Raw genomic sequence first — 27,764 nt, 5'->3', positions numbered from 1 at the left:
GTCTCTGTGCATTACAGTATGAGCGTCATTTATAACGAGAGACTTTTATTTGATAAAGTGGCTCAATGGCTTCACCTCATTGGTTTAACCGGAGAGTTCAAACGACGTCATTAGAAGCAGTGAACCAATCAGCTGACAGTCGCGCATGCGCAGTGGATCATCAGCTGTCCTGGCGGTAAAGTAAAACCGAAAAGAGGACGTCAACAAAGTAACAGCGTGAATGAACTTAAGTTTTTTTTTTTGTCATAATAATTAATAATTCCACAGTAATGACAAATAATTCTATTTAATTATTACTCTCCAACCTTAATTGAGCGGTCACTAACGTTGCATGTAAAACATCCGGGTAAGTTACTGAGTTCGACTGTGTGATTTATATAGAATATCATATATAACTTATATCTTTGCTCTGATTACTTTTTTAAAATACCAAACTGATATTCGTCAGATGTCAGTGATGTCTCAGAGAACAGATCCAGTGTTTGTCTCGTCTCTCGGTAAAGCAGACAGTTTACATCAACAAGGTTTGAACTTCTTTACATTTTACTCTTCTTTCTTTCAAACTTTGTACTTTTATGAAAACAAATACTTTTTTGCCCCTCAGTGGATGCTTTTGCATAATGATGATTGTGTCATTAAAGGAGTAGTTCACTTTCAGAACAAAAATGTACAGATAATGTACGTACTCACCCTTTTGTCATCCAAGATGTTCATGTCTTTCTTTCTTCAGTCGTAAGGAAATTATGTTTTTTGAGAAAAACATTTAAGAATTTCTCTCCATATAAAGGATTTCTATGGTGCCTGTGAGTTTGAACTTCCAAAATGCAGCTTCAAAGGGCTCTAAACAATCACAGCTGACGAAAGAAGGGTCTTATCTAGCAAAATGATAGGTTTTTTTTTTAATTACAATTTATATACTTTTTAACCTCAAATGCTGTCTTGTCTAGCTCTGTGTGTACACTGTGTAGAGATTAAAAAGTATATAAATTGTAAATGTTTTCAGAAAATAACAGATCATTTTGCTAGATAAGACCCTTCTTCCTTGGCTGGGATCATTAGAGCCCTTTGAAGCTGCATTTAAACTGCATTTTGGAAGTTCAAACTCACAGACACCATAGAAGTCCACTATATGGAGAGAAATCCTGAAATGTTTTCCTCAAAAAACATAATTTATTTACAACTGAAGAAAGAAAGACATGAACATCTTGGATGACAAGGGGGTGAGTACATTATCTGTATTTTTTTGTTCTGAAAGTGAACTATTCCTTTAATATAAATGAGTCCCTCTCTCATCATTGATTTGTGTGTTCAGTTTTAGCAGCGTTTCCTCTGTGTCAGATCTCAGAGGAGGATTTGATCCAGAATCCACAGTTCTGTAAGTTACTGGCGACTCTGTCCCAACATGTGGACCGAACCGGACTCACACAGCACCTCAGGAGGGATCGAGAGAAGGTCTGAGCCCAGAAACTGATGCACACTTTAAAACTAGAAACAGTAGAGTATGCGCTCACAACACCAAGGTCATGGGTTCAAGTCCTACTGAAAGCATGAAACTGATAAAATACAAAGTTTATTTTAAATGCAGAGTAACTTACGTTGGATAAAAGCATCAGCCATATGCATAAATGTAAAAGTAAAAATGATTTAAGAAGTGCATTAATGTATGGGAAAGTTAATATTTTAGAGGCTAGTTATTATTTCTTAAAGGCTTCATCACTAATTAGCTATTTAGTATCTTTAATTGGCCTATTGTGTGCTTAATAAAAACAGCCTATATTATATTATATGATATGATAGCCTATTATTGATCAAATCCACAACCTTCTTTGTGTATATTATATATTTTGACAATGCTTTCAGCTTCCAACATAGCATAGTCTTTCAAAGTCTTTGTAGTCTACGTTTAACACATTTTGTCATTTAAATACGTTGTGTCTATTTTGTTTACCTCAATAAATGCTAAAATGTATAAGTGTGTAGATTACATCTGGAAGAAGGAATTATGAATAAAACAGCTGATGAGATGCAGAACATATTATAGTGTATATTAATATTTTAAATTATGTATGTTCTTTTTATGGATATTTATTTATATTTTAATTTTTATTGTAGTTTGCTTTTTAGTCATTTTGCTTTGTGCTTTTGTCTTTTTTTAATTTTTGTTTTGTTTTACTAATTTATTTTTTACTAATTAAACATTTCTAGTTGGCATTTAAATTTATTTCTCAAGTAATATTTACATTTTATTGTATTATTATTATTTTTGTTGTATCTTAATAATACTAAAATAGCACTGAACGTTTAAATTTAAGCATTAAAAGTACTTACTGGTAATAAATAAAAACTAAATCTAAAATAAAATGAATTTTAACCTGTTGAGTAAAATAAAATAAAAAACTAATAAAAATGACAAAAGCACATAGAAGTAGTACTTCAACTTCTAAAAATAAAAACAGAAAATATAAAACTAAAAGCTAATTCGGTATTACTAAAAACGAATAGTATATAAATAATATTAACTGCAGTCCAGATAATTTTTTTTATTTCAGCACTTAGTCATTTTGCTTTGTGCTTTTGTCTTTTTGTAATATATATTTTTTTGTTTTACTAATTTATTTGTATTTGATCATTTTAGTATTTATTTATTTCCAGCTAATAATTATTGCTTCAACTTAATCTAGTTCAGTTAGTTATGAAGGGCAGCATTTCTAGTTTAAATTAATTTCTCAACTAATATTATTGTGAACAAAATATGAATAAAAACTGTAATTGTATCTCAATAATACTAAAATAACACCGAACCAAGTTTAAATTGAAGCATTAAAAGTACTTACTGGAAATAAGTAAAAACTAAATCTAAAATAAAATGAAATTTAACCTGTTGAGTAAAATAAAATAAAAAAAATAATAAAAATGACAAAAGCACATAAAAGAAAAAAGATATTAAAACGAGTTGTATATTAACTGCAGTCCAGATATTATTTTTTTTTTTTTAAATTTAGCACTTGTCATTTAGCTTTGCTTTTGTCTTTTTGTAATATATATATTTTTTAAACTAATTTATTTGTATTTTATCATTTTAGTTTTATTTATTTCCAGCTAGTAATTAGTGCTTCAACTCAATCTAGTTCAGTTAGTTATGAAGGGCAACATTTCTAGTTGGCATTTAAAGGAATTTGGCATCTCATTTTTTTATTTTATTGTGTTGCAGCTTTATATAATTTAACAAAATTGTTCTAATAGTTTTAGTTACGGATAATAACTGTGTGTATTTCTGCTCATGTGTGTGTTTTGCAGGCCGAGCGCGAGCTGCACGCTCAGAGGTTGAGTTGGCTGCGTGTGGAGAGCATTTATCGGGTTCTGCGTGAACTCGTCCAGGAGAATCGCTTCAGTAAAGCCTCCAGCGCTCTGACAGCGGAGGACAAGGTACCGACATGAACCTCAGCGACTGCTGTTGTGTGTTTGAATGAGTATAGAGCAGACGTCACACTCTTGTTTCAGCAGAAACATGAATTGTAATAGTGCCACAATGCACTAAAGAAGCTATGACAGTGAGTTAGGCCTGTTACAAGGTAACAGACTCATTTCTGAGGACATCCCGTTCATACATAACAGTAAACAAATCAAGCAATCCAGCAGTAAATGAATGTTATGTTGTGTTTGTGAATGGTGTGAATGCTCAAGAAGGCTCTAGAAGCAGCATATGTAATATTGTTTTCAGTTCTACAGCACGCTGGAGCAGTGTTTGATGGTGGGTCAGTGTGTGAAACAGATGGACGTCAGCTCTGATAGCAGTGAAGATCACAGCGGTGTTCTGGGACTGACGGCAGAAAGAGTCAAGAGACAAATGCCTCCTGAACAGGTACTGCGTCCTTCTCTAGTACTGACTGCTCATCAAATCACATGCTCTCTGAATATTAATACTCTTTAATTCAATATTATATATGTATTTTTGTTATTTTATCTCCAGTTAGTAATTGTAGTGGTTTAAATTAAACTAAAGAAAGGTTAGAAATGCTACTTTGGCAAGTAACTATTTAAGGAGACACACTGCAGGCAAAAACGCTGTTTTTTCATGCAACTATTAAGTTTGAGATTTTGCCATGTTTTTTCAGACTAGTGGAAGGAAAACGTTCAAAAAAACACCGTTAAGTGTTTATTTTATAGCACTTTATCTGTTTATGTCAATAGATTTCAATTACAATACCGATTTTTAAAGGCTGAGCCATAAATCTCCACTTCAGTAGCACTTACACAAACCAAACTTTACATTTTTATTCTTGTCTATACCCTGACAGTTTTTACTGAGGGATTTGTTTATATATAATTTGCTTGATTATAAGCAACATTTTATTCCCCCCCAAAATGGTAAAAAAATAAATAAAAAACACGGTGTTTCCTCTCTGTTCTAGGTTTTTTCTGAATTATGTCTTGATGAAATGAGACCCAAAATTCCCCTGTAAAAGCTTTTGAAAATTTGAGAATGTTCCTAGTGTTCTAGAAATGTATGCAAATTAGTGCATATTTCATTAAATATTTAAACTTTACATTTTAGAAAACTTTAGAAAAAAATGTTTGCAGTTATCAGTGTAAGTAAGGTGGTAACTATTTTTTTATTTATTCTTTAAACCATATTCACCTGCAGTGTCTCGCCTTATCTTAAATGTTTGTCATATTTTATTTCAGGTTTATTTCAATTAACAATTTTTTTAAAATATTTTTATTTAATGCTAATAACTGAATGTAACTAGTAATATAATCACTTAAACACAATTAAAAAGTAAATAAACTTATTTACGCAAAGTATTTAGATGTCAAAAATGAGAGATTAAGGATAGCTGGAATTAAGCACAGATTAAATGCAATGCCGATTCAATTTATTCAAAATATTAATAAAAACTTTAATTGTGTCTCAATAATTCTAAAATAACACTGAACTGCACTGCTCAAACGTTAGGGATCAGTAACTTTTTAAAGAAGTCTCTTATGATCATCAAGGCTGCATTTATTTGATCAAAAATACATAAGATGATTTTTAATCAGCTGTTACTCCAGTCTTCAGTGTCACATGATCCTTCAGAAATCATTCTAATATGCTGATTTATTATTAGAAGTATCATTTTTGAAAGAGTTGTACTGCTTACGGTTTTTTTTTTTGTAACCTATGATTCTTTTTTTCAGGATTCTTTGATAAATAACAATTTGAAAAAGAACAGCATTTATTCAAAATATAAAAGCAAATGTAAATCTCACTTTTTATTAATTCAACACATTCTTGGTAAATAAAAGTATTAATTTCTTAAAAAAAATAAGGAATAAAAATGTACTGACCCCAAACTTTTGAACAGTACTGTTGTTAGAAAACCTTTCTATTTTAAGTAAATGCTGTTTTTTTTTTTTTTTTTACCTTTCAAGAATCCTGAAAAAAAAACATCACAGGTTCCAAAGAAAATGTAAGCAGCACAACTGTTTTCAGCATCATGTGACACTGAAGACTGGAGTAATGATTCTGAATATGTAAAACAGAAATAAATTAAATTTTAATGTATAATAATATAGAAAAACATTTTACATCATAATAATATTTCACAATATTAATTTTTTTTCTGAATTTTTTTTTCCAAAAAATAGAATTTTGATGAGCATAAGAGACTTAAAAAAAAAACATTAAAAATCTTACTGATCCCAAACTTTTGAGCAGCAGTTAAGTTGAAGCACTTAAATTACTAACTGGAAATAAATAAAAATGAAAACTGAAATAAAATTAAATTAAGCATACAATTATAAAATATATTATATAAATATAAAATATTTATGAAATAAAATTCAAATAAAAGCTGATTCAAGATATTATTTAAGTAATATGTATTTAATATTAATAATAAAAATAATATATTAATTAAAAAAAATATTAACTGCAGTCCAAATTCATTTTTGTTGTAATAAACATTTCAGCACTTGTCAGTACAGCTTGCATTGAACTCAAAAAAGCAATAAGGTACGAGAGGCCGTGCTGTATCGTGAATAAATCACGGCTGAATGGCGTTGTTAGGCACGATGCGAAGCGGAGTACAGCACGGCCTCTCGTACCTTATTGCTTTTATAAAATGGTTACCACACAATAAAAATATTAATATCAAAAATATATATTAATATATATATTAGGTTGTACGTTTTTATAAAAAAAAAAAAAAAAGCAGTTAATGATTTAACTTTATGAAAACGTACATCTTAATATACATAAATTAATATATATTTTTGATTTTAATGTTTTTATTGTGTGGTAACCATTTTATAAAAGCAATAACCTAACAACGCCCTTCAGCCGTGATTTATTCACGATACAGCACGGCCTCTCATATACCTTATTGCTTAATTAAAGCCGATCTTTCATGTTTCTCCTTCAGGAGGTGGTAGCGATGAAGCAGAGGTTGCCATCAGAACTCCTGCAGCATCTGAAGAAGAAGGCCGTCAGTATCCTGACATACTATCAGCCGGAGTGGGGTAAACTCCATGATCTTCACTGTTGAATGACCATTTGTTTTAATAATGGGTTATTTCGATTGTTTTGATTTGATCTGTTCTCTCTCAGAGAATGAAAGCGAGGGTCTCAGGAGTGTGAAGCTTTCCAAACTTCCTGAACTGCTGGACGCTGAACAAAAGAGAGCCAAGAGCCTTACAGAGAAAAACAGAGAGAACAGCACATTACTGCAGCGACAAACACACACTTACCTGTCTGTGAGTCCAGAGAAACCACATTCATGTCTTTGTTTTTAACACATGCATCCTGCCATGAAAATGGCCATAGATGCTACTATGGCAAAATGAATTAATTAGCTATAAAATACATTTAAAATGACAGTTTTGCACTTACAATAAAAGTGTCTCATAATGATGTGTTTGTTTTGTCAGGAGCTGCTGAAGTGCATGAACATCCTTCAGTGTCTCACCCTGGATCTCCGGCTGAAGGCTCAGAAAGATCTAGACAGGAAGAAGATTGAGTACTTCGAGGCCAAATGTGAGATTGGTTTGCAGAAGATCAGGTATGATTGTTGCTTGTGCTCTTGAGTGTCATATTGAGAGCATCTGCATATTCATATCAGTGAGTTTGTTCCTGCAGGGCCGAGATGCTTGAAGTTCAGCTGGACACGTACACAAGAGACAAGATAGCGGCTCATAGGAAAATTACGTGAGTAACACCAGCCAGTATTTGTCTTTGCAGTACTGGCAGGGGTGTTATTGTTGACGAAAACTATTAAAAGGTTAAAAATAACATTGAAATGTATATACGTATTGGTGCATATCTATGGAAGCCTGTTTCTGCCACTGAAAAAAAAAAAAGAATATTGCGACTTTTTATCTCACAATTCTGACTTTTTTTCTCAGAATTGTGAGATATAAACATGCAATTCCGAGATATAGCCAGAAAGTGTCGCATATGAAGAGAAACAAAAGTTAAAATTGTGTGTAATACACTCGGTTGCAAGAAAAAAAATCTGAATTCAGACTTTTTTTCTCGCAATTGTGATTTATGTCTCACAATTTTGACTTTTTTCTCGCGATCGCGAGTTTATATCTCACAATTTGAAAAAAAAAGTCAGAATTATGAGATAAAAAGTCGCAATATTTTTTTTATTTTTTTTTTCAGTGGCAGAAACAGGCTTCCATACTTATCAGATTTAACTAAATGAAAATTAGAAATGTTTCCTTGCTTGGCAATTAACAGAATCATAAGTAAAACCTTTTCAATATTGAAATAAATTTAGCATTAACTGAAATTAAATCTAAAAACTAGCAGCTAGTTGTAAAGGCAGCATTTCTATTTAATTAAGTTGAACTTGATGTAATAAAAACATTAAAACTGAAATAATATTAATAAAAACTAGATGGGTATAAAAAAAATCAAAAAACTACTAGAAATGACCAGAACACAACAAAGTTACTCAAACTTAATAAACTTTAATGAAAATGGATACAGAAATTATAAAAATAGAAGCTGATTCAAAGTATTATTAACTATAATAGTATCTCAATAATAGTAAAATAGCACTGAAATACGTTTAAGTTAAAATACTAAAATTACTAACTGGAATGAAATTTTTTTTTTTAACTGAAATAAAAGTAAAAAATAAGTAATATAAAAATGACTAAAACTTAATATAAAATTTAAATGAAAACTGAAAATATAAAAACAAAAGCTAGTTCAAAATACCTAGTATATAAATATTAAATAACGCTGCTCTCTGTTAGGAAGGATTTGTGGAAATCCTATATACTTTATTTATTTTAAGGAGATGTTTGTTGAATGTTATATTATATTGGCAGTAATCTCATGTCAAGTCTACATACAAACACTGTTTCAGATGGTGCAAACCAGAGCGTTACTGTTTGCATCTGTCATTGTTTTCAGGGAGAAGCTGAAAGCGGAGCTGAAATCCTCAGAGCTGGACAAACAGGCGGTGGAGTCCAAGCTGGCCTCCTTCGAGATCTACGGCAAGGAGTTTGAGGCTCTCGCTGAGGAATATTCAAGACTACGGCAGGAAATCGACACTAAATCTTGGGCCCTGAAGGAATTCTCCACATAAATGACTGAATTAGCTCAACATTTAAGATTTAATTAACATTTAAGTCAGATGTCGTATACTCATCCATTCTGTCCTGTAATTGATTTGCATCCTGCCTTTGAATTCATTCTTGATCATTTAATATCATTTTACTAATTAACCAGTTAAAAACAAGTCCAGGTTTAGTCCAAATTGATTGTCCGCTGCTGTATTAATAAATAATGCAAATTTGATTTGTTTTCTTGAGGTTCTTATTTTTATTTTTTTTTACTGATATCTGGCTTCAGCGTTGTATAAATTTGTAGTTTGTAGAGCTATTTATTGTCACTTTAGCTTGTTTATTGTAGACACTGAACAATGCTCTCTAAACATTTAGTTCCATTGTCAAATCAGATTTTTTTGATACGTTTTTTAAAGGATACTGTTTTTATCATTACTCAAACTTTTGAAACTTTAATTTTTAAAGAAATATTTTATGGAGTTAATCCTAGTCGTCTCATCTAAGGTCTTCACTTGCGGCATTTATGCCCAAACATGCATATTAATATATTTCCTTTGAGAGTAGAAATTTAATAATATATAATTCATTTTTAAAAATAGATATAATTACAATTAACGTAATATATTATTATATGTGTTACATTACATTATTAAAACACATATAATATAACATAATATGTTCTTATTTTTGTATAAATAATTCCAAGCATAGCTAATATTTATGTAAAATTTTACAAAGTTTGGAGAGTGGATGGATGCATAGATTTATTTTATCATGCAATAATATTACAATGTTATATATTTAGTATACTGTATAGTAAATAGAAGTGTATAATTAATGTGTATATATTATATGTGACCCTGGACCACAAAACCAGTCTTAAGTCGCTGGGGTATATTTGTAGCAATAGCCAAAAATAGATAGTATGGGTCAAAATTATTGATTTTTCTTTTATGCCAAAAATCATTAGGATATTAAATAAAGATAATGTTCCATGAAGATTTTTTGTAAAATTCCTACTATAAATATATCAAAATGTAATTTTTGATTAGTAATATGCATTGTTAAGAACTTAATTTGGACAACTTTAAAGGTGATTTTCTCAGTATTTAGATTTTTTTGCACCCTCAGATTCCAGATTTTCAAATAGATGTATCTCGGCCAAATATTGTCCTATCCTAACAAACCATACATCAATAGAAAGCTTATTTATTGAGCTTCTGTATGATGTATACATCTCTGTTTTGTAAAATTTAACCTTATGACTGGTTTTGTGGTCCTGGGTCATATATTTTTATTTATTATGTTACATTATTAAACACACATATAATATAAAATAATATGTTCTTATTTTTGTATAACTAATTCCAAGCATAGGTGATATTTATGTAAAATTTTACGAAGTTTGGAGAGTGGATGGATGCATAGATTTATTTTATTATGCAATAATATTACAATGTTATATAAGTAGTATACTGTATAATAAATTGAAGTTAATAGTAAATGTGTATATATTACATATTTATTACGTTATTTTTTTTTTATCTTCCACACCTTTAGGGGTCGCGATGTGACACGGAAGTGACGCTCGAGCAAAGCAACGTCAACTTCCGCTGAGGCTGCACACAGCGGTCTGAAGTTGTTAGCAGTTTTGAATTTATTGTATTTTTTAAGCGATTGAAATGGATGTGGTTCTGTATGTTGTAGCTGCGGCTATTCTGCTCGTTCTGATAGTGTTTGTTGTGAAAGTTCGTGGACGAACTGAAGAAGGTGAGTGAAATATGGGCATAAAATCAGTCATAAATGCGACAGACAGCAGCTGTCAGACGATAGCAACTATTCTTAATAGTGTTGAGCAAAGCTAAAATTAATGTATATTGAGACTTTCTATGGCTGCTCCAAACACTCATTAAAACTCAGTGAAGATATTGATATTTTTGCGAGTCCTCTGCTAAAAATGTAACAGAAACGATATATTTTCAAGTATACAGACCCATTAACACTCAATACAACTGCAAAAAATACACCATTGACTTTTATATTGTTCTTGTCTTGAAGTAAAAGCAAATTATTAATATAGACCTTTTATTTAAATTTTAATATCATTGCAGAGCAGTTTTACTTTAGTTGCAACTTTTACACCCTAAAAAATATGAAAAGGTTTATTTTCCTTTCTTAAACTTTATCTACTAGAACAGAGAGTTAAGGTTAACAGTGACAAGAAATAAATAATTTAAAAAAATTAAAATGCAAATAAATAAACAAACGTTGTATAAAAATAAATGCATAAACAGTTTAATGAAATAAATAGATAAAATCATATTCAAACAATAAAACTTAGACATAAGTAATAGGTAAAGATAATAAATAATAAAGAAATAAATAACAGATCTAACAGTATAGAACTTAGTGTGTAGAATTATTTTCTAAATAATGCACTACTAGTCAAATGTTTTTGTATTTTAATTCTTCTGCTCACCAATCATGATCCAAAGTACAAAAAAGCAGTACAATTGTGAAATATTTTTTACTATTTATAATAATTGTTTTCTATTTGAATATATTTGAAAATGTAATTTTCATCAGCATCATTACTCCAGTCTTCAGTTTCACACGATCCTTCAGAAATCATTCTAATATGCTGATTTGCTGTTTAAGAAACCTTTCAGAATATTATTATCATCATTTTTTAAAACTGAAAAAACTAGATTTTTTGATTAGTTACTGATGTTTAAGTATATTTTTTTATAATTATATATATAGAATATGTATATTCTATTTATACAATGTAATGTTTTTTCAACATAATAATAGTAAATGTATTTTGAGCTGCAAATCAGAATATTAGAATGATTTCTGAAGGATCATGTGGCACTGAAGTAATGATGCTAAAAAATCAGTGATGAAATCACAGAAATAAATTACATTTTAAAATATATTCTGATAGAAAAGAGGTGTTTTAAATAGTATAAATATTTTTTTCTTTGGATCAAATAAATACAGGCTTGGTGAGCAGAAGAGTCTTATTTAAAAAAAAAAATGCTGTATTTCAAAATGGTACATAGTATATATTATACCAATTTAAATTAGTATGAAGTGAGGTTTTATACACAAACATATATAGTAGCCTTTTAAATGTTGGAAGCAATCCGATCTCTTCTGCTTCTGTTTTTCTTCCAGCAGCCGATGTTGAGGATCGTCAGAATGTGGCGGTTCGAGCCGCAGTCCGTCCGCAGGCGGCAGAGGAGCGTCCGGCAGGAATGCCCCGTCGCCGCAGGAATCTGCGCAGCAGGGTGAACGTCCAGCGCGCACAGCGGCTGTCAGACAATGGTACGCATGACCCTATTCAGTACAAGTTCTCTTAGTATCAAATAGAAAACTTTCTAAATTTGTCACTAAACTCTATCTCTCTGTTTCTTCAGAGGACAGTCCTGTGGAAGCCGATGAGAATCAGGAAGACCGGGAGCCATCTGAAGAACATCCTCAAGCCACTGCTAAAGTCGGAGCAAAGAAACAGAAGAAGCTGGAGGAGAAACAAGCACGGAAAGCACAGAGAGAGGTTACAGCGATTGCCGTTACGTCTTACATTTCACCCGTGTCAGAAGTCTGGTTATTCATTTGTTTGTGTTTTAGGCCGAGCTGGAGGAGCGAGAGGAGAGGAGGAAGATGCAGGAGCTCAGAGATCAAGAGAGACAGAAAGACGAGGAGAAGGAAAGACTGCAAGAGCAGAAACGGGTAATTTCAACTAGTTGTGGACAATATATATTGCCAAAGCTGATATTGCAATGCAAAAAAAGTTTTTTTACTTAGTTTTTTTTGTTTTGTTTGTTGCCAAAATATAAAAAAAAAAAACTAAATCAAAAGTAAAAATTATTATATAAAATAAGTCAAAATGATGTGAGTTTTTGTTTTGAACAAGCAAAATAATCTGTCAATACGGAGAGCAAAAAAACTTCAAACAAAAGATAAAAAAAATAAAAAAATTCTTACCCCATTGGCAGATTATTTTGCTTATTTTTTTTTACTTATTTTTTTATGAAAACAAGAAAATTATTTTTACTTGTCTAGAAAATCCTTCTCGATTTAAGAATTTTTAGATATTTTGTCTGGAAACAATATTAGAAAAGTTTTTTTTTTTTTTTTTTTTGCAGTGTATTGGCTGATATTTGGCTTAAATTTTCTTTGCTTGGCCAGTAAATGTCAGAAGCGGGACTTTTATTTTGACAGCACCTGAGCGCAGATGCGCAGGAGCTTCCATTCTCCGTCTTCAATCACTTACTGTCTTTATTTAAAGGATTAGTTCACTTCCAAAACAAAAAATTTACCCCCTTGCCATCCAAGATGTTCATGTCTTTTTTTTCTTCATTCATAAAGAATTTATGTTTTTTTTTGAGGAAAACATTTTAAGAGAAACATTTCGCGAGTTTGAACTTCCAAAATGCTGTTTAAGTGCAGCTTCAAAAGGATCTAAACGATCCCGGTTGAGGAAAAAGGGTCTTATCTAAAAAAAAAAAAAAAAAAAAGTACAGTTTATATACTTTGTAACCTCAAATGCTTATCTTGTCTAGCTCTGTGATGCGCAAGCATTCTCTGTGCACTCCGGTTCAACACAGATAGGACAAGATAAGCATTTATGGTTAAAAAGTGTATAAATTAGAAAATGACCAATTGTTTAGCTAGATAAGATCCTGCTTCCTTTGCTTGGAAATGTTTAGTGACCTTTGAAGCTGCATTTTAAAATTTCAAACTCGCCATAGAAGTCCACTTTCTGAAATGTTTTCCTCAAAAAACATAATTAGTGCACTATTGAAGAAAGAAAAACATGAACATCTTGGACAACAAGAGGGTGACTGCATTATCTGTACATTTCTGTTCTGGAAGTGAACTAATCCTTTAACAGTTCTTTTAATAATTAAGATGGAACCACTATAATACTTTTTCATATACATAAAGTATGTAAACACAGAGTCTAAATCAGTTTGTTTGCAACAGTGTAACAGCATGCACCTGCTAAGGAAGTTGTTACATTTGTTGAAAAGTTCATTTTGAGGTTGCCCTGGTTCATTTATTATATTATTAGTATTATTATATTATTATATTAGTGGGGAAAAACATCCAGAATTCACATTTTAGTGTTGATTTTATTGCACTTTATCTATTTGTGACAGTAGATTTCAATTTCAGTTCCTATTGGGTATAATAGGACTACAGAATTAATAAGATGCTATTCAAAGTATAAATCTATTTCATAAATTATTTATTCTAATTATATTAAGTGAATATAATTAAACAAACAAGTAAATAAATAAAGATTAAATTGCATTGCAGAAATAGTTATGCATGTGTTATTTCCTATTTTAAATGAAACGTTCAGCACTGTTTGTTCCTCTCTTCCGCAGGAGGATGAGTTGAGGCGTGCCAAGGAGGAGCAGGAGAAAAAGGAAGAGGAGGAATACCAGCGGCTGAAGGAGTGCTTTGTGATCGAGGATCAGGGAGAAGCAGAGGAGCTCAGCGAACAAGAGGTGCGTCTCTCTTCCTGCACGCTCACCACGTCTGCTTTCCTTCCGCTGCATGTCAAGTTATTTCATGTTCATGTGTTTTTCAGTCTCGCAACCTGCTGCAGGAGTTCATCCAGTATGTCAAGGTAACACATGCATTTGTAAGCTGTTGCATTAATATTTGTGAGAGCAAACAACAGTTGCAGCTACGTTTGGGTGGTATGAGTCTTAGATGATGGTGGGACTAGTTTTAGATCTAAGCGATGGTATGCAAAAAGTGACTGTTTCTCTGTCTGCTCAGAACTCTAAAGTGGTTTTGCTGGAGGATTTGGCATCCCACTTCGGTTTGCGCACACAGGTCAGTGTTCATAGCAGATCTCAGCTCATATTTGCGCTCTGAACACATACTGGTGCTTTTAGATGATTGTTGATATGTGTTTCTGTATGTCAGGATGCTATTGCCAGACTGCAGGATCTCATAGCAGACGGCACCCTAACAGGTACATGTGTGTCATATTCTGATGTGAAACCATTTCTTTTTTTCTTTTTTTTATCAAATATGAATTTGAAGATTGTATATAATTCTTTTTATTTATTTAGTTTGTAAAAGTAAAATTATTAAAGTATTGTTAAGACTATTCATAAATATACTTAATATATATAATAAATATATTTATATATATTTATTTATTTATGAATTTTTTTCTAGCTTTTTCCCCATGATGACCCTTACTGCTAAAATAATTAAACAAACTAATTAAAATAAAATACAAGAACAAGAACAACAATAATAAAAATACAAATTTGAAAAGAATTAAAACAAAATAGGATAAAATAAATACATTTTTGGACAGATTTATTATGACTAATTTAAATTTGGCATTGCCAATATAGCCTTTCATATGGTGTAAAATATTAAAATAATTAATAAACAACTTAGGACCATTACAGTAATTCCTGATGGATGCACTGCATTTCTTTTCTTTTTTTCTTTTTTTTTATTAAATATATGTTTTTTAATCTGCTAATATGTCATGTTTCAGAAAAAAAACAAGATTGCAAATGCAGTGACTTCGCATAAAATTTAATTAATTCAAGAAGTGAAATTTGAAACTTTCCCACAACAACAAATACCAAAAACATATTAATTTGAAAAAAAAATTTGTTATCTACTGCTTAATTTTTTTAATAATCACATACATCAATATTTGTCATTATTTCTGTATCAGCATTTCAGTGTTATTTTAGTATCATTAAGGTATGATTATAGTTTTATTGATACCTTATCAGTTTATTTTTTTATTTTTTTTCTGTGTTCATTAAAATTTGTAAAGTTTAGTGATTTTTTTTTGTAGTTTTTTTTTATTTTAGTCTATTTTAGTACATTAAACTATTTTTTTTGGCAACTACCTGAAATAAAATAAGGGTTGTTTTTTTTTAGTTAATATTTATAACACAATTTTTATTATGCTTTTAGAGTCAGTTTTGTTTAACTATAATATCCCTGCTGTATTTGACAGAATTTAGGGGCTATTCAAAGCAATCACCTCATATTCTGTCTGTATTTGTCTAATTAGTTGGTATGTTTTACACGTCACATAAACATCTTTGCTTTGCATCTCACTGCTTTATAAGATCAAATGGCATCTCAAGTGAGAAGCAGTTTGTTTCCTCATTACACATTGTACAAATGCATACATTTTTAATTTAATTAGTTGCACTCAGTGAACATGTTATACTGACATCTCTAACATAACCCAGTGACTCTAATATAATGTCATGTGTTTGTGCAGGAGTGATCGATGACCGAGGAAAGTTTATTTTCATCACACCGGAAGAGCTGAACGCTGTGGCTCAGTTCATCAAACAGAGAGGAAGAGTCTCCATCTCAGAACTTGTTCAAGCCAGCAACACCCTCATAAACCTCACGCCTGAGATCCAGAGCAGCACGTAAACCTCCTGGATGAACACAAAATGCTGTTTCCACTGCAAGGACTTGTAAATATTAAATATATCATTTACAGTCTGTTATGTCAGAACCAGCATCCAGAGCTCATTTTCTATCTAATTTCCCTTACGTCATGTCATCAGCGTCATTTACGGTAGGTATACGGCCATGTCTGATACTGTCTCGACCACTTTATGAAATTGCTTGAGGCTGGTTTTTAATACAGAGTGGCAGAAAAGGAGATTATATGTCATTCTTATTATACACACACTTTGAAAAGTATCTCCTCAATAGTGCTTTGGATAAAAGTGTCTGCAAAATGCATAATTAATTGCATAGAAATGCTATTTGTTGATGTAGTATTTATTAATTGGTTTGTAAAATCACAAAGCAACATTACAAACAACTCAAAAATTCAAGGATGTTTATCGTTCAGAAACTGTTCAAAACATCTCAGTAATTTTCTCTCACTTTTGTCTGCTGTCAAATAAAAACGCAAAAAAACACAAACTAGTTTATTTTATTGTAGTGCCAATTTAAATGTGGCTTTTGTTTCTTTTCTCAATACATATGTTTTCCTTAAACTAGTTGGTCATTTTTATTTAAGTTCTACCAAGTGTTTTCCTGGGAGAAACAGAAGGCATGTATATGGGAGGAGCAGCTGTATTCTTGCCTGGATTTATAATTGTTTGCTACTTGTTTAGCTTGTGGCACTAATTTCCAGATTCTCCCTGAAGTGCAGCTTTTTTTTATTTTTTGCACATACTTTTTTTTTTATTGTGTGTTATTAGTGTTAGCTGAATTTTCTTTTCTGATATTACACATTAATGTAAGCTGAGCATTTGCTTTAATCTCCTTGAGTATGCGGTGTGTTTAACACAGTCAGGTTCAAATGTGGGTGCAAAAAAATCCATTAAAACTCCAAGGTATTAACATTTTTCATAACTCCATGTAGGACGTTTCTGTACATAAATGTAAGCACTGTGGCAGTAGTAATGCAATATTTAGAAAATGTACTCTTGGTACTCAAGTACTTTTAAAAACAAGTACTTCAGTACTTTTACTTAAGTAGACATCTGACTGTAGTACTTTTACTTGTACTTGAGTAAAATTTAGCAAGGGGTATCTGTACTTTTACTCAAGTAATGAAGCTGTGTACTCTGTCCGCCTCTGCTTATATATATACATATATATATATATATATATATATATATATATATATATATATATATAAATATATAGCAGCTTTTAATTTAATACAGTTCCAGCTGAACTTTAAAGCGTGAATCATACATTTTCATCTGATCTAAATGTCTAGTTAACTCTATTTCTACTCTAACTACTTGCTTTCTTTTTATTAAAAAAATCAACCCTCTAACACTAGTGTATAAATAGTATATATAATATTATTATTATTATTATTATTATTATTTATTTTTTTTTTGTTATATGTGAACCTGGACCACAAAACCAGTAATAAGGGTCAGTTTAAATTGAGAAAATCTGTTAAATTTTTAATTTTGTCCAAATTAAGTTCTTAGCTATGCATATTACTATTTAAAAATTTGCATATTACTATTTCAAAATATCTTCATGGAACATGATCTTTACTTAATATCCTAATGATTTTTTGGCATAAAAGAAAAATCGATAATTTTGACCCATACAATATATTTTTGCCTATTGCTACAAATATACCTGTGCTACTTAAGACTGGTTTTGTGCTTCAGGGTCACATGTGTATGTATATACATTCATGTTTATATATTTTTGTTTTGTTAAATGTATGTGTAAATGTAAAACCACTCTAAAATCAATCCCATTGTTGCAGCACTTACTTTAAAACAGTTCCAGCTGAACTTTAAAGCGTGAATTATAAATTTTCATCTGATCTAAATGTCTAGTTATCAATTTTAGCACAGAAGTCGTGGCTGTTACAAAAACAAAACAACAGGTTGATTTAATGTGTGTCGTATGTTCGTCGAGCCTGTAGAGGGCGCTGCGTGAGCAAACCAGGCGCATGCGCAGTAATCTGTATGCACTCTCATATTGATTCGGTTCTTGTCAGGACGTTCCGCGTTTTAATCCGCCGTGATGAGCTTTTATTTACTATAGATTTAAACAACGCGAGCAGTTTTAAATGTAGACAGATTGAGCTTCTTTATTCCGGCGCAGGATGAGAGCGGCAGTTTGTCGACGCTTTGTTCTGTGCGCAGAATGTCTGTGTGTCAAATTGTATCTTTTATAATGTTACAATATTACAAGAGATTCATCGACTGTAACAATCGAGGTGAGATACATTGTTTCATTCAGTGACGCCAGGCAGACATGCATTGTTATTATTTAAAAATCATCTTTGTTGTGGATTCGGACATTGTTTTGGTTGTGTTATAGCCTGCTCAAATGGTTTGTAATGAATAATATATAATATTTTAAATTAGACGTTCAAGTTAGAGTACATACGGGGGCTAGTTGTCACAGGGGCTGTATCTGGTGCTGTTTAATGTGTTGTGATTTTAAACAATGTGTTAATTACATTTGTTCTAGGCCAAAACAGTGTTTACATATAATATTCAAAGTTCTCATTAACCTTATACACCTGTAAATGTGTAATAATTCATTTTAAGAGACTTTAAGGTTTGTGTGTATGAACGTCCTAACTTAAGATAATTATGCCATGAGAATTATTCTTTGAAATACATAGTGTGACAACTAGCTCTGGTCTCTCTGGGCATGCACTTTAATGTGTGACAGTCACGGGTCCAGACAGTAATATTCCTGTGGCATTGCTCTTTCCCTGAAGGTACTCTGTTTATGGAACCATAAATGCTCAAAGTGTGCAACAGCATTTGAAGTCTGCGAATAAGGTGAGACGTGCATTTTTGCTTTGATTAGATTCGATAGAAGACCTGCTAATCTTTTCATGGGCTCCTCTTTTGTTTTCAGTTCAGCATGACCCTGGTGTTGACCCCTGCGGCCGTGTGCCAGTGCTTTACGCTCGTGTCGCTCTGCACGTCTATCGCAGATCCCAACTGGATCCAGGTCCAAAACTGCTCTGATTCAAAGAGCAGTCTCATCTATGGTGTGGCCTTCACACTACATGCATATGAGAATCTCACAGACACAGGTTTGATTTTATAGCTCTGTTTATTACTGGAAACAACACCCTCAGACCATCCACGTTGTGGGAGAAATGTGTCATTCTATCACTTGCTCGCCAATGGATCATCTGCAGTGAATGGGTGCCGTCAGAATGAGAGTCCAAACAGCAGATAAAAACATCACAATAATCCACACCACTCCAGTCCATCAGTTAACATCTTGAGAAGACAAAAGCTGCATGTTTGTAACATTTTTAACTAAAATCAGAGTCCGTGATCCATAGTAATGCTTCCTCCAGTAAAAAAAAAGTGGCTTGGTCTGAATCAGGAGAGAAATCTGCACAGATCAAGCACCGTTTACAAGCCTAAACAATCGAAAACAGCTCTAAACAAATATGTGGCTGGATTTTGATGTGAGAGAAAACAGGAGATGGACTTTTTCACTGGAGGAAGCGTTATTATGAATTTTAGTTAAAAACGTCTTGATGAATTTGTTTCAGCTTTTGTTTTCTCAAGACGTTAATTGATGTACTGAAGTGGTGTGGATTATTGTGAGGTTTTTATCAGCTGTTTGGACATTCTGACGGCACCCATTCACTGCAGTGGATCCATTGGTGAGTGAGTGATGGAATGACACATTTATCCAAATGAGATGAAGATACAAACTCATTCTAATCTTGGATGACCTGAGGGTGAGAACATTTTCAGAACAGTTTCATTTTTTTAAGAGAGGCCTTGCCAAAGTGACAGTATAACAGCATACTAACTCTTTGACTTTAGTTCTGTCACTATTATTTATATAGTGTTTTTACAGTGCAGATTGTGCCAAATCAGCTTTGCAGTATGTGTGACAAAATAGCGTTCTGTTCTCCTCTGGCCAGTTTAATTCTAGGCTGCAACAAAGTCGGATTGTGCAGAGGACTTATTTGGTTGCTGTGGTCCTGAGTTTTGTATTGTAAAATATGAAGACAAAAAATGCAGTCTTGTGCATGCAGTAACAGCACAGCGTGACTGACTGTGTGAAGCATGTGTAGTAACGGGTTTTGTCCTGTGTAGGTCCATTGGGTGGGCTGCATGGATGGGGAATGTGGCTGCTGTATGCTCTAGCTGTTCTCTCCTACATCGGCGTCCTGTTGTCTAGTTCCTCTTTCCTGCTGGATTTCCTCGGAGCAACTGTCACTCACTCAAAGCTGGTGTTGTCACTGCATATCTCTACAGGTGCGTCACATTAAACTTGAATTTACTGCACTGTTAGGAACATGTGAATCCGCTTGTTAAGTGGTGATGTAAAAAAAAATGCAGGTCCAAGCGTTAACTCACAGAATACTATCTCAACAGCCATTTATGAGCACTGAGAAACGTTTTCAGACTTACGGTGTACACTACAGTCTTCGTGCTCGCAGTGTCCCAAACACAAATAATTTTTGTATTCATTTATTTATTTATATTTTCATTGTCTGGCAATCTGGGATTTCGGTATTTTCGTAGTTAAAGATTAGGATTATAATTTTTGGGGTAATATTATATCACATTGTGAGTGTATATTAGCACCTTTTGAAGTGGCGATGCATGACGTCAGACTTAACAAGCGGATAGGGTTCAGAAGTTGTCAATTGTCCAACTGTTTTATGTATGAATTATCTTAATTTTGATTGACACACAATATTTTTCTGTTCCTGTTTCATAAATCAGTATGCATTAAGGCAAGACACAACAGGCAAAGTTATAGTTTTTTTTTTTTTTTATGCACTAGTCAGTTTTTCGTTCCTTTTTTTTCTTCCATAACATGTCTCTTCTATCAGACTAGTGGAAAGAAATATCCAAAACTTACATTTAAGTGTGTAATTTATTGCACTTTATTTATTTACATCTGTAGATTCAATTCCATTGCATATCTTTAAAGAGTTTGTTATTCATTTTATTTACATATTCACATATCATTTACTCGTGATTTATATAATATTTTACTTCTAAAAACCTACTAAATGTTTTTTTTTTCTGGCTGTTTTCAGTTTATGATAAAAGCAAAATCCAAAATATTACAACAAAATCCCTTAGGCTTTATCCAATGGGAATGTATGCAAATTAGTGCATATTTGTGACCCTGGACCACAAAACCAGTCATAAGGTTAAATTTTACAAAACTGAGATGTATACATCATATGAAAGCTCAATAAATAAGCTTTCTATTGATATATGGTTTGTTAGGATAGGACAATATTTGGCCGAGATACGTCTATTTGAAAATCTGGAATCTGAGGATGCAAAAAAATCAAAATACTGAGAAAATCACCTTTAAAGTTGTCCAAATTAGGTTCTTAACAATGCATATTACTAATCAAAAAATACATTTTTATATGTTTACAGTAGGAATTTTTCAAAAAATCTTCATGGAACATGATCTTAACATAATTTCCTAATGATTTTTGGCATAAAAGAAAAATCAATAAATTTGACCCATACAATGTATTTTTGGCTATTGCTACAAATATACCCCAGCGACTTAAGACTGGTTTTGTGGTCCAGGGTCACATTTATTTAGAAAATGCACTATTTGCCTAATTAAATGTTCTGTAATTAATTAACTAGTGAAATATGGTGAAATATTAGTTATTTAGATAACCTGTGATATTTTGCTGTAAATTCCCAAACGTTTTTGTCAGCTGAACCCATCTGAGCTCATTTTTCTCTTTGAAGTCCCTCTGATATTTTAGTTAATATTTCAATAATTAAACATGATTACAGTCTATGATGTTGGTTAATGTTCACATGAGATGCATCCAAACAAAATATTTAATAAGCGTTTCGTTTGGATTGTTTTATTCTTAAATTATTTCTTTATTTTAATTGAACATTTTTATGATATGCACAAACCTCATGCATTAAAGGGTTAGTTCACCTAAAAAATGAAAATTCTATCATGTCGTTCCAAACCCATAAGACCTTCATTCATCTTCGAAGCACAAGATGAACATGAAGAAGATGAAGAAGATGAAGAAAGGTTTCATGGGTTTGAAACAACAGACAGAATTTTCATTTTTGGGTCAGCTATTCCTTTAAACCAAGATAACAGTTTTAAACATTATAACATGAGCTTCGCAGTTTTGTGTAAAAATGTCTTTTGATCAAATTATTCAAGTCAAGAAACAGAAATCCTGAGAGTCTTCTGGAATTACTCTGTGGAACTACAATAATGAAGCAGTGGACAGAGAAATGCAGCATTTCTAGCCTGATGTGAACCTGAAGTATTGTGTTTCTTTTACTAATGTGTGTTTTCTCACATGTCCCCACAGCGTTGGTCTGTGTGGCGGTTGTGGCTGTGTGTGCAGCCTGTATGAGTGTGATTGAACACAACCTCCAGCGAGGAAAGGAGGAAAGCCGGCCGGCCCTCTGCATGTCTGCAGGAGAAAGCTTTTACATCGAGATGTTAGGTCTGCTATTCTCCATCGTCGCGTGCGCTTTCGCCCTCAAGGGTCGTCCTGAACCCATCAGGCATTGTGACTACCTGAGCGTGGATGGAGCGGACAGCGACACGGAGCCTTTGATTGGTGGAGCTGAGAGGGAGGAGTAAACAGACAGAGGTTCACTTGAATTATGCACTTCATTTTTTATGACAGAAGAACAAGAAATCAGGTGATCTCATGCAGCATATGCGGGACAAACTAAATTCTTGTTCATGGGAGTGAAATTGAATTGAATTGGTCATAGCATGCAGGAGCCTATCTAACAGGGAACGTCCAAAAAACATTTAGTCTCAAGGTTATGAAAAAACGTTCTGGTAATGATAATAGAACTTTTATTAGAAGTTATCTAGTCTTTAATAATGTTCTCAAAACATTAGCACAAAAACGTTATTTATACATCATTCAAAGTTCAAACGTTTTTTAAAATGTTGCTACTTGTTTCAGAACATTCCAAGAACATTCGAAATTGTAACATTTCTGTAATGTTTACAAAATGATCAAATGGAATGTGATAAAACGCATTCAAAACATTTAAAAGACTAAAAGTTTCAGAATTAATATTTTCCTAACTTCAAGCATTAGCTAAATGTTCTTAGAACATATTTTAGTTAGCTGAGATGTAGAATTGACAGGAATTATTTATTTAATTAATGTAAAAAAAATTTAAAGCATTATGTCATTAATTTGGACTAAGTGTGCCTATTTACTTGCTAATTTTTCAGAATTGATTTGAAGTAATATTGTTAAAGCACCAAATTGTTTTTAGATCATTTTAAAGTGTATATTTAAATCTCAGGGGCAAACTGGAGCATTCTGGGAAGTTACATTTTATAGCATAATAATCTGTAAAATGTCATTTTAATTGGGTGGGACTTTACAGTAAGATTCATATTAGTAATGAATGCCATTCAGACATTTTTAAATGTGACTTAAGTGAAAAAACACTTTTCCCACAGCTGCTGTATAGAAATGAAATAGAGATTTCTTCATTCTAAAAACATGAGTAGCATAATGTAATGTTTCTTTAAAATGGCCTAAATGTTCTGGGTAATTTTTAGTGAAAAATGAAATGTTTTCATGAATTTCATTCCATTTTAATTCGACTTAATTGGCAATTCTGCGTCCCGTTTACCGCTTTAATTCAAATTTGGTTAATATTCAATATTCACCTCACTGATGTTGTGACATGAACCAAAGAGAGGAGCACAAACGCACTGATGTTGTCTATAAATCATGCAGGATCCTATTTATGAGTTCAGAAATCATATTTATAATATAATGTGCATTCAAATGCAGTTTCATATTTCTCTCTCATTTGCACTTACTGACAAACACGGGAGGCGTTTTGTTGCACAAATGCAGAATAATGAAGAGCGAAGGGTGAACTTCAGTAGTGTCTCTAGCTGTGTTTAATTGCATAAAAGAGAATTATGGTAAATGTAGTTTTTTCTGTAAATATGATCATTCCAACATGACTTAAGGGGCAGCATGAGATCCTTCAGTTACCTGCAGTCAAACCTAAACATGAACAGTACAGCAATATATTTTCTGTGCAGGTTTTCTCTGCTTTCGGACCAAATTCAGAAACCACTATGACTTCTGTCAACATATTAAAATGCATAATCCATCATCTTTATTATTTAATTTATATGTAAATAGAAGAATTGATATAATACTCAATATAATCGAGTTGCCCAGGTTTAAAACAACTACTGTACAGTGTGAACATTCTTCTTCACTTCGCTTTTTGACTCAAGTGTGAAAGCAAACATATTCAGGGCTGTTTTTATTTTTTTTTTCTTGGTGATCAGTGGCGTAATTTCTGCAGAAGAATCCATATAATACTCAATATAATTCTAAACAACTACTGTACAGTGTGAACAGAAAGTGGACTGAGACCTGATCAGCATTCAGATTGACTAAACTTTGATCAGAGTCCACTTTCTAATCCACATGCAATGTGAAAGCAAACAGAACTGAATTCTTCTTCAACATATTCAGGGCTGTTTTTATTTTCTATTTGATCAGTGGCGTAATTTCTGCAGAGAAACTAGTAAACGAATCAAACACCAATCCTCAACGTGCCTTGAGCTTCCTGGAAGAGTGTTTAATTATAAAATGACAAATCCTCCATTAAACATCAACTAGCTTTACGTTTTATTTATTAGTCACTTCCTGTCACGTTACAGAGTTGGCTAACATTGACTATGATGAGTTCAACCTTGCAGTTTTCTGGTTATACTGTATTGGTATTCCCTATTTTAACCAGAATAATTTTGCACCATTTTCCTCTATTTATTTGATATTCTAGTATTTTACTGAAATGAAGATAATGTTTCAGTCAAAATGACAGTTCTGTGGTCATTTACTCAACCTCATATTGTTCAAACCTGTATGACTAAGCTTTCCTAATAAACTGGAAGATTATTACTGAATATTGACTTAAATGTGGGTCTATTCCACGTTTATTAGAGTTAACTAAGAGTAAAAGTAAGATCTTAAAGAAAACATTTTATTATTTGCAATTAGGGTTAGAAGTGACAGAAAATGTTGGATAGTTTACAAAAAAAAAAACAGTACAATTTCCAGAAAGCTTTGGAAATGTTCACTTTTTTCAACCCAACTTGAAGTAAATATTCTAAAAATGTGAATATATTTTATTTCAACATTTTCTAAAATAGCTCAAATTAAACACCAACTAAAACTAGTAAAAAGTAATCCAAACTATATGGACATTTGTAAAATAAATAAATAACTTGAATTTAAGGTTACAAGTGACAGACGGTTTCAAGAACATTTCAGATAGTTTCCAAAAAAATTCCAGTACTTTTTCAACATTTTTGGAAAGCTTCAGAAATGTTCGCTTTTTTTGCAACTCTACTTGAAATAAAATAAATATGAACTGAAATAAAATAAAATTATAAAAAAAGTTAATATTATTTTTAACATTTTCTAAAATAGCTAAATCTAAACTAAAAAATAATTAAAACTTTCATTTTCTTACTTGAATTTAAGGTTACAAATAACCAACCGTTTCAGAACATTTGGGATAGTTTCCAAAAAAAAAAAAAAATCCAAATTTTCTTTAAAGCTTAGGGAATTTTCTGAAAATGTTTAACTTTTGCAATCCTACTTAAAATAAATATGAACTGAACTGAAATTAAATGAAATACATTAGTAGAAAAATGTACATATTTTATTGTAACATTTTGTAAAATAGCTAAAGCTCAAGCAACTAAAACTGATAAATAATCCAAACAAAATTAAAAATTTAAAAAAATAGCAAACAAAACAAAATGACTAAAACCAATAAATAAAATTAAAGTAAACAAAAATTATAAAAATGCATTATAATTTAAAACAACAAAACCTATATTAGTAAAATGATACTAAAGTAACACTATTCTGTTCACTTTTGACACAAAACAAATAGCTTCAAAAAACTTTTACCATACATCAAATGGACTACTGTTTATGAATGTTTAGATTAATTTTTGGACACTTGCTTGGTCTTCTGTTGAGCTTGAAAGTCATATGCATTTGAGCAGCATGAGAAAGAGTACATCTCATTTATTTTAAAATTCCGATATGTTCCAAAATTTTCTGGAAAGCTTCAGAAATGTTTACTTTTTTTTTAACCCAACTTGAAATAAAATAAACATGAACTGAGATAAAATAAAATAAAATATTTAAAAAGTTAATATACCTTACTTTAACATTTTCTAAAATAGCAAAAAATAATAAAAATAAAACTATACAGAAATTATAAAAAAAAAAAAAAAAAGATATGTAAAAATGACAAAAACAAGCAACAAACTTACTAAACCTTTACCTAAAATGTAAGTAAAAATGGTAGGACCTTAAAAAACCTGAATTTAAGGTTACAAATAACAGACAATTTTCAGAACATTTCGGATAGTTTCCAAAAAATCCCGGTACATTTTCAAAATTTTTGAAAAGCTTAGGAAATTTTCTAAAAATGTTTAACTTTTTTGCAATCCTACTTAAAATAAATATGAACTGAAATAAATTATTAGAAAAATGTACACATTTTATTGTAACATTTTGTAAAATAGCTAAAGCTCAATCAACTAAAACTGATAATGAAAACTATCATCTGTTTAAAAAAAAATAGCAAAAAACAAGCAACAAAATTACTAAAACCTATAAATATATAAATAAAATTAAAGTATAAACAGAAAGCATAAAAATGCAATATAACTTAAAACAACAAAACCAACAATAGTAAAATGATACAAACGTAACACTATTCTGTTTACTTTTAAAATAAATCATATGGACTACTGCTGATGAATATTTAGATTAATTTTTGGACACTTTCTTGAGCTTGAAAGTCATACAGATTTGAGCAGTATGAGAGAGAGTACATCTCATTTATTTCATGTGCATCTATAATGAATCCTTATTAGTGTAGTAATAAAAACAGAGACATGTCAAACACTGTGAGGCTGCTAGGATTTTAAAGTACAAATACACACAGAGTCTGAAGAGAATTAATGCAGTTTGTGTTTACGTTTGTATATTTGTGTGGAACCATTTTTAATGTAATGTAAAAAAATGAGTTTCGGTTTCCAAGTTGATCCATCTTCTCACTTGATGATCTGGAATCTGTTGAAAATGCATCTCACTACATGAACTCTGAATGACAGCAGTGCATCATGGGAAGCGGAGCTCCGCTGTGCCTTAATTTCTCAGCTCTCTCTCTAATTAGACTCCATCCAGCTCCTCGCTCTCCGTCAGCCACCGTCACATGACACCAGCTTGTGCTCCAGTTGGACGGAGACCATCGCCATAGTAACCTTGAGAAGTTGTTGATGTCACCGATGAACTTGTGAATGGAGAGAGAGAAAACAGACTGACATATGAGATGCTTTTATCATAATGTGAGGTTTTCCTCTTGTCTTCAGTCTAGTATTTGTGAGTGTGCATGTTAAACCACGATTGACATTAAACCATAGCTTGTGCTGTATAGTATGACTGTTGACGGTGTAAAATTGAAGGAAACTTTGCACTGACTGGACCGTTTGTATGTGTGTATTATGAGCACTGATCATCTCAAATGTTAATGTGAGTTTGTTTTTAAGCTGTGCATGCATATATCATCGACATTAATTCAGATTATGTTGCTTATGCCTGTTGAATTCCAGTGTATTGTTGCAAAGGCCTT

At 31.8% G+C, this 27,764-nt stretch overlaps 3 protein-coding genes across 5 annotated transcripts; all 3 read left to right on the top strand.

The window, feature by feature from the left end:
• The first annotated feature begins 194 nt into the window (after positions 1 to 194).
• Positions 195 to 8,797, top strand: haus4 (HAUS augmin-like complex, subunit 4). Its single transcript, XM_073840915.1, has 10 exons — positions 195 to 346; positions 449 to 524; positions 1,313 to 1,452; positions 3,298 to 3,426; positions 3,722 to 3,862; positions 6,408 to 6,504; positions 6,593 to 6,738; positions 6,913 to 7,043; positions 7,121 to 7,189; positions 8,411 to 8,797. Exons 2-10 carry the CDS (start codon positions 449 to 451, stop codon positions 8,583 to 8,585), a joined length of 1,104 nt encoding a protein of 367 aa, XP_073697016.1. The 5' UTR covers positions 195 to 346; the 3' UTR covers positions 8,586 to 8,797.
• Positions 8,798 to 10,173: 1,376 nt separating this feature from the next.
• Positions 10,174 to 16,031, top strand: LOC141335446 (DDRGK domain-containing protein 1-like). 2 transcript variants are annotated; one of them, XM_073840917.1, is made up of 9 exons: positions 10,174 to 10,335; positions 11,749 to 11,895; positions 11,988 to 12,124; positions 12,199 to 12,300; positions 13,965 to 14,087; positions 14,171 to 14,209; positions 14,365 to 14,421; positions 14,515 to 14,563; positions 15,857 to 16,031. In XM_073840917.1, exons 1-9 carry the CDS (start codon positions 10,248 to 10,250, stop codon positions 16,015 to 16,017), a joined length of 903 nt encoding a protein of 300 aa, XP_073697018.1. In that variant the 5' UTR covers positions 10,174 to 10,247; the 3' UTR covers positions 16,018 to 16,031. The 2 variants fall into 2 exon arrangements, with proteins under 2 accessions (XP_073697018.1, XP_073697017.1); XM_073840916.1 differs by having other exon boundaries at positions 11,746 to 11,895.
• A 2,065-nt stretch (positions 16,032 to 18,096) lies between these two features.
• Positions 18,097 to 26,618, top strand: LOC141335450 (uncharacterized). Of its 2 annotated transcripts, XR_012355616.1 has the most exons (6): positions 18,097 to 18,301; positions 18,815 to 18,878; positions 18,958 to 19,138; positions 20,169 to 20,330; positions 22,406 to 25,591; positions 26,457 to 26,618. XR_012355616.1 is itself a non-coding variant. In XM_073840922.1 (5 exons), the coding sequence occupies exons 3-5, from the start codon at positions 18,964 to 18,966 to the stop codon at positions 22,681 to 22,683; spliced, it is 615 nt and encodes a 204-aa protein (XP_073697023.1). In that variant the 5' UTR covers positions 18,097 to 18,301; positions 18,815 to 18,878; positions 18,958 to 18,963; the 3' UTR covers positions 22,684 to 26,618. The 2 variants fall into 2 exon arrangements, 1 of the variants encoding a protein (XP_073697023.1); XM_073840922.1 differs by having other exon boundaries at positions 22,406 to 26,618.
• Positions 26,619 to 27,764: the final 1,146 nt, after the last annotated feature.

This window comes from Garra rufa, chromosome 5 (assembly GCF_049309525.1).
Source record: "Garra rufa chromosome 5, GarRuf1.0, whole genome shotgun sequence".
NCBI lineage: Eukaryota > Metazoa > Chordata > Actinopteri > Cypriniformes > Cyprinidae > Garra > Garra rufa.
The sequence above is the reverse complement of the archived record's forward strand: the minus strand, read 5'-3'. Positions and strand labels throughout refer to the sequence as shown.